The sequence below is a fragment of the Bos grunniens genome, chromosome 7 (genome assembly GCF_055505025.1).
Source record: "Bos grunniens cultivar Pamir isolate PY7600 chromosome 7, Bosgru_T2T1.0, whole genome shotgun sequence".
In the NCBI taxonomy this organism is placed as follows: Eukaryota; Metazoa; Chordata; class Mammalia; order Artiodactyla; family Bovidae; genus Bos; species Bos grunniens.
The window spans coordinates 16,486,578-16,501,647 of record NC_141171.1 but is presented as its reverse complement, the minus strand read 5'-3'; the positions used below and the strand labels follow the sequence as shown (position 1 = coordinate 16,501,647).

Sequence of the window (15,070 nt, the reverse complement as noted above, 5' to 3'; positions counted from 1 at the left end):
GTAGTGCTGAAGTAGCAGTGATTAGATTTACAAAGTCCTTCCACAGGGAAGCTGTCCCCTATTTAAATCAGAAGTCTTGTTATGCTTCTTGAATGCACCATACTCTATAGTTGCTTTTTAAGTGTTTCTGAACTCTGGGAGCTCTGTGAGAACCAAGGCCATGCTAATCTTGCTCCCTGCTGAGACTTGAGCAATCAACACGTGTTTATTGAATGCATAAGCGAGTAACCTCTCCTTTGTCCTGTGGTGTACCTGCAACATGGGCTTTGAAGGATAAGGGGGTAAATCTGGGGAGCAGAAAGGGCAGGCTGCCCACATGGTTTCATATCAGCCTCTGCTATGCACCTGCTAGACATTCAATGTGCCAGAAATCCCACCACTCGTGGGAAAGTTAACTCTAAAAGGGAAGGAAGCAGCATAGACCAGACCGCAGGGTGAGTCCGCCCCGACTGGGGTGGCTAGGTCTGGGGGAACAGAGAGTGGCGACTGCTGGGATGGACCACTATGAGACCTCCTGGGGGAAGCTGCCGCCAGGAGGATATTGTGGAGGGAGCCGGGATAGTAAGGTTCCATTTGTGTGGCTCGCTCGGGCAATGCCCTCCCATCTCCCCAGGAACAGGCTGCACGTTAGAGAAAAAAGAGCAACAGCAGAACCACGACACAGAGCCAGGAGGCAGTGGGAGGATTTTACTAACTGCACAACACACGCTTTCCCAGGCACCTGTGGGTGCCAGCACACCCTTTAGCCATCAGGCCCAAGCAGGGCTTCTTGCTCCTGCACCCACCTGGGACTCTCGCCCGTAGGGAGGGCTGGGCTGACAGTGTCACAGATGGGAGAGCCAGGGTCAGGGTGGGACTTGGAGTTGGAGTCAGGGCTGGGCACAGGATCTGTGTGGGGGCTGGGACCAGATCTGTGGTCAGGGCTAGCCAGGAGGTCGGAATTGGCACTGTGCCCAGGCTTAGGGTCAGAAGACAGGGCAGAATCAGGGCTGGGGCTAGATCCAGAGCCACTGGTGGGTTTGAGGTTGGGATTGGGGAGGGAGCCCAGCCCAGAGCCAGGATCACGGTCAAGGCCAGAGCTAGGGCCAGGGCTGAGCACTGAGACAGCATCCGGACCCAGGAGGGAGGCCTGCCCTGGCCTTAGCATCGAAGCGGGGCTGAGGCCCAGGCCGGCAGCGGCAGCGGCGGCAGCCGCAGCTGCAGCCGCACCCTCGTGCACGCGCTTGTGCTTGGTGAGGCTAGAGGCTTGGCCGAAGGCCTTGCCGCAGAGCTGGCAGCGGTAGGGGCGCTCGCCCGAATGCACATGTAGGTGCTGCAGCAACGCGGAGCTCTGCCCAAAGGCCTTGGAGCAGTGGGGGCAGGCGTAGGGCCGCTCGCCCGTGTGCGTGCGCAGGTGATGCTGCAGGTTGGAGCTCTGGCCAAAGGCCTTGCCGCAGTGGGGACAGCGGTAGGGGCGCTCGGCCGTGTGCGTGCGCTGGTGCTGCAGCAGCGCCGAGCTCTGCCCGAAGGCCTTGCCACATTGCGGGCATGGGTACGGCCTCTCACCCGTGTGCGTGCGCAGGTGCTTCAGCAGCGCCGAGCCCTGCCCGAAGCCCTTGGCGCACACCGGGCACTTGTGCGGCCGCGGGCCGCCGTGCGTGCGCAGGTGCTGCGCCAGCAGCGAGCCATGGCCGAAGGCTTTGCCACACACCGGGCAATGGTGAGGCTTCTCGCCACTGTGGCTGCTGCGGTGCTTGAGCAGTGTGGAGCGCCAACCGAAGGCCTTGCCGCATGCGGCGCACTGGTAGGGCCGCGCGCCAGTGTGGATGCCCCGGTGCTGCGCCAGCGTGGCGCCGTGGCTGAATGATTTGCCGCAGTCGGGGCAGCGGTAGGGCTTCTCGCCGCTGTGCGTGCGGCGGTGCTGGCTCAGCCCCGAGCTGCGGCGGAAGGCTCGCCCGCAGTCGGGGCAGGAGAAGGGCCGGGGCGGGCTGGCAGGTGCAGGGAGCACCGCGGGGGCAGCGGTCAGGACCTCAGGGGTGGCAGGGAGGTCGGAGGAGAGGGAGTCCAGGTCTGGGGAGGCAGTGGGACTGAGGGCGTCGCTGTTAGGGTCGAGGATCAGGGGAACCGGGCCGATGACGTCGGGGTCGTCGAAACTTGAAGACAGGGGGTCGAGATCTTGGGGGTCGGAGTCACGGATCCCCGAGATGGAGCCTGGAGCATCCGCCTCCGCATCCAGAGCCTCGGAGACAGGCTCCAGATCTTCACAGCTGGGGTCCACGTCCTCAGAGACAGCGTGGAGGTCTTCCCGCTCAGGCTCCTGCTTTTCGGAAGCCGGGTCCAGCTCTTCTGGGTCAGGGTCTAGATCTTCTGAGTCTGAGTCAAGCTCTTCATAATCCGGCCTCCTGCCCTTGTGGCCTGGGTTCCTGACTAAGACGGAACGCCTCATCCCTGGTGTGGAAGTACCGGCTTCTGGGGCAGGATCTATGGGGTGAGGGCAGAGGGTGAGTGGAGAGTAGGTTCTGCGGAACCCGGGGTCTCTTCTGGAGCCTGGGCAGGGAAGGGAGAGGGAGTTGGGCTGTACCCCAGATCCCGCTTTGGGGTAAACACACAGATCCTTCTCTTGTCTCGTGCTATAGGGAGACTGCACTGGTTCCTGCCAGGTCAGGGAGAAGAGGGACCCTGGTGGGACAGGGGGAGGGGCCTCCCTTCTCAGCCCCACACCTGGATAGAAGTCAGGGGACCCAGCACTAGAGGTCTCCAGCACCCAGCTCCATGGTTCCGCCCCTCTCTCCATCCTGGGCTCCTCCTCTGGTGGGAAGCTCAGGTCCTGTGGAGGAGAGAGTCCCCTTGACCATGGCCGCTTTGAGGGGAAGAGGGTGGGTGTCTGGGTTCCTGTGCTTGCTCTAAGTACATGGCCTGAATTCCAGTCCCATTGTTGGGGGTGGCATATTTGGGGGTTCCTGGTAGGGAACTTGGCTCACCTCCTAGAGAGGAAACATTGTGATCTCTGAAGCCTGTATCTGTGGGGGATGAGTGTGTGTGTTGGGGGGGGGGTGCAGACAACATCTGGTACTTCTCCTGGGTCACTGGGGGCACGCAGGGAGACCCCTGGCTTGCTTCCGGGGGAAGAGACAACGTGAATTCCAAACTTCATAGTTCTGGGGTATGACTAAGTGTCAAAACACCTATGTTCCGTCTTAGATAGAAGATCCTGAATGCTGATTTCTAAAGGTAGAGTGTGCATGGGAACCCCTGGAGGGGGCAGGGAGACCCATGGACCCATTATCCAGGAGAGTAGGGACAAGTGTCAGTGTACCTGTTTGCCCGACTGGATAGATCCTGAATTCTAACCCCTAGCTTGTTAGTCGCTTAGTCCAGTCCAGCTGTTTGGTATCTCATGGACTGTAACCCACCAGGCTTCTCTGTCCAAGGAATTATCCAGGCAAGAAAACTGGGGTGGGTAGCCAATTCCCTTCTCCAGCGGATCTTCCCCACTCAGGGATCAAACAAGGGTCTCCTGCATTGCAGGCAGATTCTTTACCATTTGAGCCACCAGAAAACCCCTAGCTGCGGGGTAGGCAAAACAACACATTGGGCTTCTCTTTGGTTACTGGAGGGACCCCTGGGCCATCTCCTAGGAGGGAATGATTTGAGTGACTGACTCCATGGCTCAAGCATGGAGATGGTCCTCTCTGGGAAGAAAGATCCTGAATTCTACCTCCATGGCTGGAGGTAGGGAGTGGGACAGAGAAACAAGCTGGGACCCCTTCTGGGGAGCAGGGGGAGCTCAGGATTATCTGAAGGGGAGGTGATGCCCACCCCATGGCTAGGCCTGGGGGGGGAAACAACAAATAGATCTATTATTGGGGGGGGGGTTGAGGTGGGGGTGGGTGGGTGTGCGTTGGGGGGCACTTTGGCTCTCCTTTGGGGGAGGGGGACCTTCTGAGCCACAACCTCAGAACTGGGAGTGGATACACACAGAAAGAGGCCTGAGTTCCTAGTTCACCTCCTCACATTCCATGATGGAGGGTGGGGGGACAGTGCTGGGTCACCCCTGGATTCCCAGTAGGGGGAAGACCCTTAGATTGGCTCCTGAATTCCCACCTCTGAGCTACAAGTAGCAAGGAGACATAACTGGGGTCCTTCCCTGAGTTCCGGGGGGGCAGGTGGAATCCTGGATCACCTCCTGAGGAAGGGGCTTCCAGTGCTCTGGACCCCAAGACTGGAGAGTGAGGGGAAACACTTGGGGTCCTGGGGGAGGTCCCTCTGGAGGATGGGTCTCCTGAACTCCGGACCCCAGGCTGGAGGGTCTGAGGGAACAATACCTGGGCTCCTGGGGTGGGGGATCCGGATCGCCTCCAGGGGAGGGGGCGTTCTGGACTTACGCCCCCGCCCCCAGCCGAAGGGTGCCCCCCTCCCCTACCTCCCTATTGACGGCGCCCAGCTTGGGCTGGGCCCTCCCCCGGGCCGCAGCGGCGGAACCGGCGCGCTAGGCCCGCAGGTCGCGAGGCCCCCTCCCATCGCGCCTCAGGCTCTGCTCTCCCCGGGCGGGCGGGCGCGCGGGGCGGCGGCGTGGGGTAGGACAGAGGTCGCCCTGGGCCGCGCCCCGCGCTGGGGGCCCCCCGCGCCCGCCCCCCTCATCGCAGCCCCCGCCCGCCCGGCCCGCTCGCGGGGACACTCACCCGGCGCCCCTCTCCCCTGCCCGGCCCGCCGCGCCCGCCGGCGCCCCCGGGGCCCGCAGGAAGCCCCCCGCCCGCCAGCCCCGCCGGCGGCCCCCTCGGCCCTGCGGCCCCGCCAGGCGCTCCCGGGGAGCGAGAGGGGCCGGCCGAGGGCCGCAGCGGGGGCTGCTGGGACTTGTAGTTCGCCTGCGCCCGCCTCGGCCGTCGCCATCGCTGCCCCCGCCCCCCGGGCGAGCCTTTGTCCCGGCCGGGCCACCCGGCCGCGCGGCCGCGCCTTTGTCTGCGCCGGGCTCCGCCCGCGCTGTCCCCGCCGCTGCCTCTCCTCTTCTGCTTCTCTCCCAGCCGCTCTTGATCCCTCTCCGCCCCTGTCTCTCTCTCTCTGTCCCTTCTCTGTTCCTCCGTCCCTTTATTTCCATGTCTTGGCCTCTCTTGTCACTTTCTCTGCCTCCATCCCTCTGTCTCTGCATCCTCCTCCTCTCTCTCCCTGTCTCTGCCTCCAGCCCGTGTCTCCGACTCTGTCTCTCTTTCTCTCTCTCGTTTCCAGGAACACCGAACAGTCTCTGTCTCTTGCAGACGGGAAACACTCATCAGCATAGTTCAGACGCTGAGAATTTACAAACTTGTGGTATCTTTGCTCAGTCCAGCGTTTTCCCTTTAAGACTCCTCCTCCGAGGAAAAGAGCTGGGGATACTCCTCCTCTTTCTCCTCCCAGGGTCATGCAGGGCTGTCACTGGTGGGCTCCCCGTGCCTGTTCCTCCTTTTATAAGCCAGGTCTGGGAAGCAGTCTGGGCATACTTTACCTGGAGATGGAGATCCCTGTGAAGAGGGAATGAAATACAGTCCTGGCAGCTGGCAGCTGGGCTGTGATGTTCTTACTAGAACATAAACAACGGTCTCAGAATATAAACAGTCATCACACAAGGCCGCTCTGTGACTGCGTCTGAGCTGAGATAGACACAAGGACACTCTGCAACCTCAAAAATGAATACATACCCTGTGCCCCCTACTAACGGAGATGACCGCCGCTTCTTCCCAATGACCACCCCACATCCATCCTCCTACATCTAAGAATCACCAAAAGACCCAATCACCAATCTGCTCCCTCAGAGAGCCAGGCTAGAATTGCTTCTGCTCTCAACTCTACTTAAAACTATCCAGCACAAACCTGAATCCTATAAGAAGCCTTTCTGTCCTCCACCTCTCTCCTCTGGAGATACCCTGCTAAGGGGTCTTCCTTGCTGCACAAGCTAAAAAGAACCAAACTTTTTTGACTACCGGTGTGCTTCTGATGGGGCTTTTCTTGGGGCTCAGTGGTAAAGAACCCACCTGCCAATGCAGAAGACATGGGTTCTATTCCTGGGTCATGAAGATCCCCTGGAAAAGGGAATGGCAACCCACTCCAGTATTCTTGTCTGGAGAATCCCATGGACAGAGGAGCCTGGAGGGCTACAGTCCATGGAGTCGCAAAGAGTCAGACATGACTGAGCAACTAAAAACGACAAAACAAGTGCCTCTGATGGTCCTTGGCTGGTGAATTTTGACACCACCTACCCTTGCTTGTAGGTCAGGGCTCCAGGAGACTTTGCTCTTCCTTCTGGAATCTTCTAGATCTGGGCTGAACTTTTGGCCTGAGACCTGCTTTCTACCCCTCTGTGGAGAAGTCCACAGCAGATCTGAGAGACTTGAGACTGCAATTGGATTATGTTCCTGGATCCTTATCCTGCTGGATGATCCCATTACAGTAATACTTGTAAAGACAGCTGTTGTTTCTGTCTGCCTAGTCTCTCTCTCAGCACCTTGTTTTCCCTTTGTGTAGCCCCCACCACTACTCCAGACAGATCTGTGTCTAACACAGCCCTCAGTATCTTGTAATTGAAACTTATCAACCCGAGAACTTCAACCCCCCCACCCCCCAACCCCGGCCACAAAGAATGAAGTCTGGGATGAAGCCATGTAGCTGGAGGATCTCTTTCTTCCTCTGGGATCATGAACTGTTCACAGGATCTCATTCTACCTGCACCCACCTTCCTCAGTTGTGTGGAAGAACAGTCTTCAGACTGAAGTCAATGTGTACCAGGATGTAGAGGTGAGAGTCAGAGAGACAGCCATAGCTATATTGGTTGAGCTCCTCAGTTCAGTTCAGTTCAGTTCACTCAGTCGTTTCCAACTCTTTGCAAGACTGCAGCACGCCAGGCTTCCCTGTCCATTACCAACTCCCTGAGCCTGCTCAAACTCATGTCCAGTGAGTTGGTGATACCATCCAACCTTCTCATCCTTTGTTGTCCCCTTCTCCTCTCACCTTCAATCTTTCCCAGCATCAGAGTCTTTTCCAATAAGTCAGTTCTTCGCATCAGGTGGCCACAGTATTGGAGTTTCAGCTTCAGCATCATTCCTTCCAATGAATATTCAGGACTGATTTCCTTTAGGATGGACTAGTTTGATCTCCTAGCAGTCCAAGGGACTCTCAAGAGTCTTCTCCAACACCGCAGTTCAAAAGCATCATTTTTTTGGCGCTCAGGTTTCTTTACAGTCTAACTCTCACATCCTTACATGGCTACTGGAAAAACCGTAGCTTTGACTAGACAGACCTTTGGTGGCAAAGTAATGTCTCTGCTTTTTAATATGCTGTCTAGGTTGGTCATGGATATAGCCAGGTTGAGTTCCTGGATATAGCCATACCTGAAGCCCTTAGTCTTGTCAGTATCACAAGCCAACCAATTTCTTGGGTATTTGAGCTAGTTTCAGTTCAGTTCAGTTCAGTTCAGTCGCTAGTTTAGTGGGTATCTGTTCTTTGCAGTCATGACAGTCTTGACTAATTTATAAATTAGTTTTGGGAAAGGGAAGGGTATTGAAGGAAATAATGTAAAATGTGAAATTGGCTGAACAAAGGTAAAATAGAGGGTCAGGGCCACCACAGACATATATATTCATTATGAATAGGACTTTGAACATTGTGCTGTGCACAATCTCCTCAGATGTATGTCACACCCTGTAGAAGAGCCTTTTTCAGGAGACTAGACATCTATTATGTAGAAAAATAGCTGATTAAATTGTTGCCTGTTTTATCTTGGCACTCTAACAGGGTGTCACCTGAGACTGTGGCTCAAGTGCCTTTGGAGGAAAACATCGGGATGTTGGAATATCTGGGAGCTTCCATGAAGTCTTCAGCAAGGTCTTATAAGATACATACAAACTCCCTCTATCTGCTGCTTCTTAAAGCAGAGTTAGCACTTCTTTGATTTTGTGAAGTTAGCACTTCTTTGAATTTGGCCTTGGAATACGGAATGAAGCAGGGCAAAGACTAATAGAGTTTTGCCAAGAAAATGCACTGGTCATAGCAAACACCCTCTTCGAACAACACAAGAGAAGACTCTACACATGGACATCACCAAATGGTCAACACCAAAATCAGATTGATTGTATTCTTTGCAGCCAAAGATGGAGAAGCTCTATACAGTCAACAAAAACAAGACCAGGAGCTGACTGTGGCTCAGATCATCAACTCCTTATTGCCAAATTCAGACTTAAATTGAAGAAAGCAGGGAAAACCATTAGACCATTCAGGTATGACCCAAATCAAATCCCTTATGATTACACAGTGGAAGTGAGAAATAGATTTAAGGGACTAGATCTGATAGATCTGATAAAGTCCATGATGAACTACAGACGGAGGTTCGTGACATTGTACAGGAGACAGGGATCAAGACCATCCCCACAGAAAAGAAATGCAAAAAAGCAAAATGGCTGTCTGGGGAGGCCTTACAAATAGCTGTGAAAAGAAGAGAAGTGAAAAGCAAAGGAGAAAAAGAAAGATATAAGTGTCTGAATGCAGAGTTCCAAATAGTAGCAAGGAGAGATAAGAAAGCCTTCCTCAGCAATCAGTGCAAAGAAATAGAGGAAAACAACAGAATGGGAAAGACTAGGGATCTCTTCAAGAAAATTAGAGATACGAAGGGAACATTTCATGCAAAGATGGGCTCGATAAAGGACAGAAATGGTATGGACCTAACAGAAGCAGAAGATATTAAGAAGAGGTGGCAAGAATACACAGAAGAACTGTACAAAAAAGATCTTCACGACCCAGATAATCACAATGCTGTGATCACTCACCTAGAGCCAGACATCCTGGAGTGTGAAGTCAAGTGGGCCTTAGAAAGCATCACTACAAACAAAGCTTGTGGAGCTGATGGGATTCCAGTTGAGCTATTTCAAATCCTGAAAGATGATGCTATGAAAGTGCTTCACTCAATATGCCAGCAAATTTGGAAAACTCAGCAGTGGCCACAGGACTGGAAAAGGTCAGTTTTCATTCCAATCCCAAAGAAAGGCAATGCCAAAGATGCTCAAACTACCGCACAATTGCACTCATCTCACACGCTAGTAAAATAATGCTCAAAATTCTCCAAGCGAGGCTTCAACAATACGTGAACCATGAACTTCCAGATGTACAAGCTGGTTTTAGAAAAGGCAGAGGAACCAGAGATCAAATTGCCAACATCCACTGGATCATCAAAAAAGCAAGAGAGTTCCAAAAAAACATCTATTTCTGCTTTATTGACTATGGCAAAGCCTTTGACTGTGTGGATCACAATAAAGTGTGGAAAATTCTGAAAGAGATGGGAATACCAGACCACCTGACCTGCCTCTTGAGAAACCTATATGAAGGTCAGGAAGCAATAGTTGGAACATGTTGGACATGGAACAACAGACTGGTTCCAAATAGGAAAAGGAGTATGTCAAGGCTGTATATTGTCACCCTACTTATTTAACTTCTATGCAGAGTATATCATGGGAAATGCTGGGCTGGAAGAAGCACAAGCTGGAATCAAGATTGCCAGGAGAAATATCAATAACCTCAGATATGCAGATGATACCACCCTTATGGCAGACAGTGAAGAGGAACTAAAAAGCCTCTTGATGAAAGTGAAAGAGGAGAGTGAAAAAGTTGGCTTAAAGCTCAACATTCAGGAAACGAAGATCATGGCATGTGGTCCCATCACTTCATGGGAAATAGATGGGGAAACAGTGTCAGACTTTATTTTTGGGGGCTCCAAAATCACTGCAGATGGTGACTGCAGCCATGAAAGTAAAAGATGCTTACTCCTTGGAAGAAAAGTTATGACCAACCTAGATAGCATATTGAAAAGCAGAGACATTACTTTGCCAACAAAGGTCCGTCTAGTCAAGGCTATGGTTTTTCCTGTGGTCATGTATGGATGTGAGAGTTGGACTGTGAAGAAAGCTGAGCACCGAAGAATTGATGCTTTTGAGCTGTGGTGTTGGAGAAGACTCTTGAGAGTCCCTTGGACAGCAAGGAGATCCAACCAGTCCATTCTGAAGGAGATCAGCCCTGGGTGTTCTTTGGAAGGAATGATGCTAAAGCTGAAACTCCAGTATTTTGGCCACCTCATGTGAAGAGTTGACTCATTGGAAAAGACTCTGATGCTGGGTTGGATTGGGGGCAGGAGGAGAAGGGGACGACAGAGGATGAGATGGCTGGATGGCATCACCGACTCGATGGACGTGAGTCTGAGTGAACTCTGGGAGTTGGTGATGGACAGGGAGGCCTGGCGTGCTGCGATTCATGGGGTCACAAAGAGTTGGACACGACTGAGTGACCGAACTGAACTGAACTGAACTGATTTTGTGAGATTGCCAGAGCTCAATTCTCTGCCCCAGGCTAAAAAACAAAGTTTCTAGGAATGAGATGGGGAGATAAGGCTGGGATTATCAGAAATCTGGTGGGTACTTTCAAACACTGAACACTGCCTGTTTCTAAAGGCACAATTACCCTCAATGGGACGAGCCTATTGGCTTAGTCTGTCTGCTCTCTAGATTGTAACCTGGGGCAAGATAGATGCTATGGGGATGGGCAGGCACAGGTCTGTTGCTAAGATACAGGATCTACCAAAGTTGGCCTCCAGACTCCAAGATCATGGTGAGGTTTGGAGAACCAAATCATCCGGCCATTCAATCACAGCATCCCATCCTTCTGGACACAGTGATTGGTTTGCAGCTGGACATGTGTCACAAATGGGTCAGTCAGAGTGTTCCTTACTTTCTAATGCAAGACAGCTCTTCCTTTAGGGCCTAACTATTAGGATTTGGGTTTGGTTTTGGTTTTGTTTTTTGCCACTGCTTGAACTGAGAGGCAGTAAGGCAGAAAGCATGCCTGATAAGGAATTGGCAGTCTTGCTAGTTACAGACTTTCTTAAGTCAATAAAATCCCTGTCTGCCTGAGCAGATAGAGATAGGTTTCTGATACTTGAAATAGAAATACCTAAGACCTTAACTTATGGTCTCAGAGTACATCATGAGAAACGCTGGGCTGGAAGAAGCACAAGCTGGAATCAAGATTGCCGGGAGAAATATCAATAACCTCAGATATGCAGAAGACACCACCCTTATGGCAGAAAGTGAAGAGGAACTTTATAAAAAGCCTCTTGATGAAAGTGAAAAAGGAGAGTGAAAAAGTTGGCTTAAAGCTCAACATTCAGGAAACGAAGATCATGGCATGTGGTCCCATCACTTCATGGGAAATAGATGGGGAAACAGTGGAAACAGTGTCAGACTTTTTTTGGGGGGGCTCCAAAATCACTGCAGATGGTGATTGCAGCCATGAAATTAAAAGATGCTTATTCCTTGGAAGGAAAGTTATGACCAACCTAGACAGCATATTCAAAAGCAGAGACATTACTTTGCCAACAAAGGTCTGTCTAGTCAAGGCTATGGTTTTTCCAGTGGTCATGTATGGATGTGAGAGTTGGACTGTGAAGAAAGCTGAATGCCAAAGAATTGATGCTTTTGAACTGTGGTGTTGGAGAAGTCTCTTGCAAGTCCCTTGGACTGCAAGGAGATCCAACCAGTCCATTCTGAAGGAGATCAGCCCTGGGTGTTCTTTGGAAGGAATGATGCTAAAGCTGAAACTCCAGTACTTTGGCCACCTCATGTGAAGAGTTGACTCATTGGAAAAGACTCTGATGCTGGGAGGGATTAGGGGCAGGAGGAGAAGGGGACGACAGAGGATGAGATGGCTGGATGGCATCACCGACTAGATGGACGTGAGTTTGAGTGAACTCCGGGAGTTGGTGACGGACAGGGAGGCCTGGCGTGCTGCGATTCATGGGGTCGCAAAGAGTTGGACATGACTGAGTGCCTGAACTGAAATGAACTGAAAATCTTAACAAAATATAGGCACTGTTCATTGAGCTGCAGCCAAGTGTGACGCCCTGTTTTAAGATGGTATGTGCACATTGTATTGACTCTTTGTAACCCTCCATGAAGGAGGAACTGTTGCTCTCCCCAATTTTTCACATAATGAAAGTGAGGGTGAGAGTATGAAATCATTTGCAGAGGGACAGAAAGAGATAAGTCTGATGCTTAGTGATGAGTACCATTGACCAGAATGTTTTCCTTTAAAAAGTCATCTCTTTGGGGACTTCCCCGGTGATCCAGTGGTTAAGAATGTGCCTTGCAATGCAGGAGATGAGGGTTCAATCCCTGGTCGAGGAACTAAGATCCCCACATGCAGGGGCAACTAGGCCCGAGTGCAGCAACTACTGAGGATGTGTACTCTCGAGCCCGTGCTCCACAACAAGAGAAGCCCCTGCACATTGCAACTAGATAAAAGCCCGAGTCACAACAAAGACCAAGCATAGCCTAAATACAAAAAGAGTCATCTGTTTTCCCATGTTCAAGACTATTTCATTTGGGCTTCCCTGGTAGCTCAGTAGGTAAAAAAAAAAAGCTGCCTGCCAATGCAGGAGACAACGGTTTGATCTCTGGTCTGGAAAGATCCCACATGCCATGGAGCAACTAAACCCATGCATCACAACTATTGAGCCTTTGCTCTAGAGCCTGGGAACTGCAACTACTGAGCCCTCATGCCACAACTATTGAAGCCCAGGAGCTCTAGAGCCTGTGCTCACAACAGGAAAAGTCACCAAAATGAGAAGCTCATGCACTGCAACTAAAGAGTAGCCTCCACTTGCTACAACTAGAGAAAAGCCCAAGCAGCAATAAGGACTGAGCACAGTAAAAAAAAGTAAATACATAAAATTTTTAAAAAGATTATTGTATTCATCTAATTTTATAAGCTCTTTTAGTTTTTATAGTTCATATGACATGCCTTTTTTGGAAAGTATGTGGAATATAGGAGGGATAGACATAAATCCATAACATAAAACCGGAATCATCATAATGTAATTTCTTTCTGTACTGAAGACATTTCGAGTAAAGTTTCTGTTCTTTCCTGGCAACCCATACTGGGGCTTGTCAGTTCCTTGGTTAGAAAATGCTTCACAATGTGCAAAAATCTGCCTCCTTGTAACTCCTACCTCTTATTTCTCATCTGGTGTCTCAGCAGTTTAAACCATTCTTAGAACAAGGCAGAAGCACCCAAAATCCTGCAACTGGAGCTACACAGAACCAAAGCAAAATTTCTGAGCTTCCTGGAAGGCAAGGCAAAGAGGATGAGTCCCTTTGTACGTGCAGTCTGGCCAAGCAGCAGATCGGCTTTACCAGGAGAACATGATTTTGTTGTGGGAATCACTGGAGAATGGGTTTATTGCAGTGGTCCTCAACCAGGGGTAACTTTTCCCCCCAAGGGACACTTGGCAATGTATGGAGACATCTTTGGTTGTCACAACTGGATGGGGGAGGAGGAATGTACTATTGGCACATGGTGGGTAGAGGTCAAGGATGATGCTGGCCAGCCTGCAATGCGTGAGATGGCCTCCAACCACCAAGAATGATCCTATCCAGAATGCCAATAATGCTGACATTGAGAAAGCCTGTTATTATCATGGAGTAATTCACAAAAGTGTCATCTGCATCATTAGTGAAAGCAAACAGAAGAAATGTCTGGCCTGTAGCAGACCTTCTCATGGTCAACGTGGATACCGTGATTGCAGCCAAAAGGACCATCTTGTCCCAGTAGGGCCTCAAACTGGACTCCTCTCCTTCCTGTGGAAATGACAGGCTGGTCTCACAGGACTATTGCCCATGGGGAAAAGACTCCTGGCCAGGCTTGAGGCTGACTCTTAGTGGCCCATTGGATTGGGGGTCTTGTGAAGGTCTGTCTACAGGGTCAGGAAACTACGTTCATTCCCTGAAACCAGATTCTCAACAGCCTGTTGAGGCAGGGCCCAAGCACGGCCACCAAGACCCATCTGATCATTCCAGACAGAGCCAACTTCTCAGTGTTGATTGCACCAGACCTCCAAGATTGTCATGGTGGGTTGCTGTCCAAGGTACTGGTTCTTGACATGTTTGCTAAGCCCTGTCACCCACTGGCTTCAGGGGCCCACCCCAACCTCCTCCTTTCTACCCTTTTCATTCTATCTCTGGCTGAACACCTGCCCCCTTGGACCTGATTATATTCTGATGACTTTTGTTGTTTTTCCCTTTTGACCTGGGGGCCAGTTTCCCAGCCAGCTAGTGCGCCAACCATTCAGCTTCCTGCCTCTGCCCACAACAGGGTAAACTGCTGGCTCATTCTCATGTCCACCCCTTCATGCCCCCTCTGAGCCCCAGCCAGCATTCTCAAGGATTGAAAGCTCCTTCCTCGCATTCTCAAGGATTGAAAGCTCCTTCCTCCCCCTCCTCTCGTTCATCCTTGGAAGGGAAGCTCTCCTTTCTTAACTCCCAGCCACAACCTGACTACTGTGTACATTTCTCAGTTATAACAATCTAATGAGAGAGAGATTGTGTCCAGGTGGTGCTAGTGGTAAAGAACCCATCTGGCAATACAGGAGACATAAGAGACAAAGGTTCAATCCCTGGTTTGGGAAGATCCTCTGGAGGAGGGCATGGCAACCCACTCCAATATTTTTGCTTAGAGAATCCCATGGACAGAGGAGCCTGGCAGGCTATAGTCTATGGGGTCGCAAAAAGTCATACATGACTGAAGCAACTTAGCTCATGGCACACACGCAATGAGAGAGAGCTATTATTTATCTCCATTTTATAGATAAGCAACTAGACGCTCAGAGGGGTCAAATGACCTGCCCAAGAGTACTTTTCAGGACATGGTGGAGTCAGGATTTGGACTCTGTCCACTCAGTTCCAGGAGCCTGTGATCTCAGCCTCATGACACTGCCTCATTCACCCACATCATTCAGAGCTTGTGACAGCAAACTCCTTACATGAATCCAACCACCAAGCCTTTGCACAAACTCGGATGACCTCCCTGCCCAGAGTGGGACAACACCCAGAGTCTGCAAAAGGGCTTCTCCCTGGAGTCATTCTCTCTTGTACATTCTCCCCGACCTCCACCCTTCATCCCGCAAGCCCCCTATCTCCTGGAGGAGGGCATGGCAATCCACTCCAGTATTCTTGCCTGGAAAATTCCATGGACAGAGCCGCCTGATGGGCTACAGTCCATGGGGTTGCACAGAGTCAGACACAACTGA

The 15,070-nt window shown here is 51.4% G+C and overlaps 1 protein-coding gene across 6 annotated transcripts; it reads right to left on the bottom strand.

The window, feature by feature from the left end:
• Positions 1-667: 667 nt before the first annotated feature.
• ZNF358 (zinc finger protein 358) lies at positions 668-5,590 on the bottom strand. 6 transcript variants are annotated; one of them, XM_086409523.1, is made up of 3 exons: positions 5,459-5,499; positions 2,701-2,806; positions 668-2,460 (listed from the first exon to the last, which is right to left on the bottom strand). In XM_086409523.1, exons 2-3 carry the CDS (start codon positions 2,771-2,773, stop codon positions 743-745), a joined length of 1,791 nt encoding a protein of 596 aa, XP_086265649.1. In that variant the 5' UTR covers positions 2,774-2,806; positions 5,459-5,499; the 3' UTR covers positions 668-742. The 6 variants fall into 6 exon arrangements, with proteins under 6 accessions (XP_086265649.1, XP_086265648.1, XP_086265653.1 ...); XM_086409522.1 differs by lacking the exon at positions 5,459-5,499 and adding an exon at positions 5,279-5,417; XM_086409527.1 differs by lacking the exon at positions 5,459-5,499 and adding an exon at positions 4,662-5,071.
• Between the last annotated feature and the right edge of the window lie 9,480 nt (positions 5,591-15,070).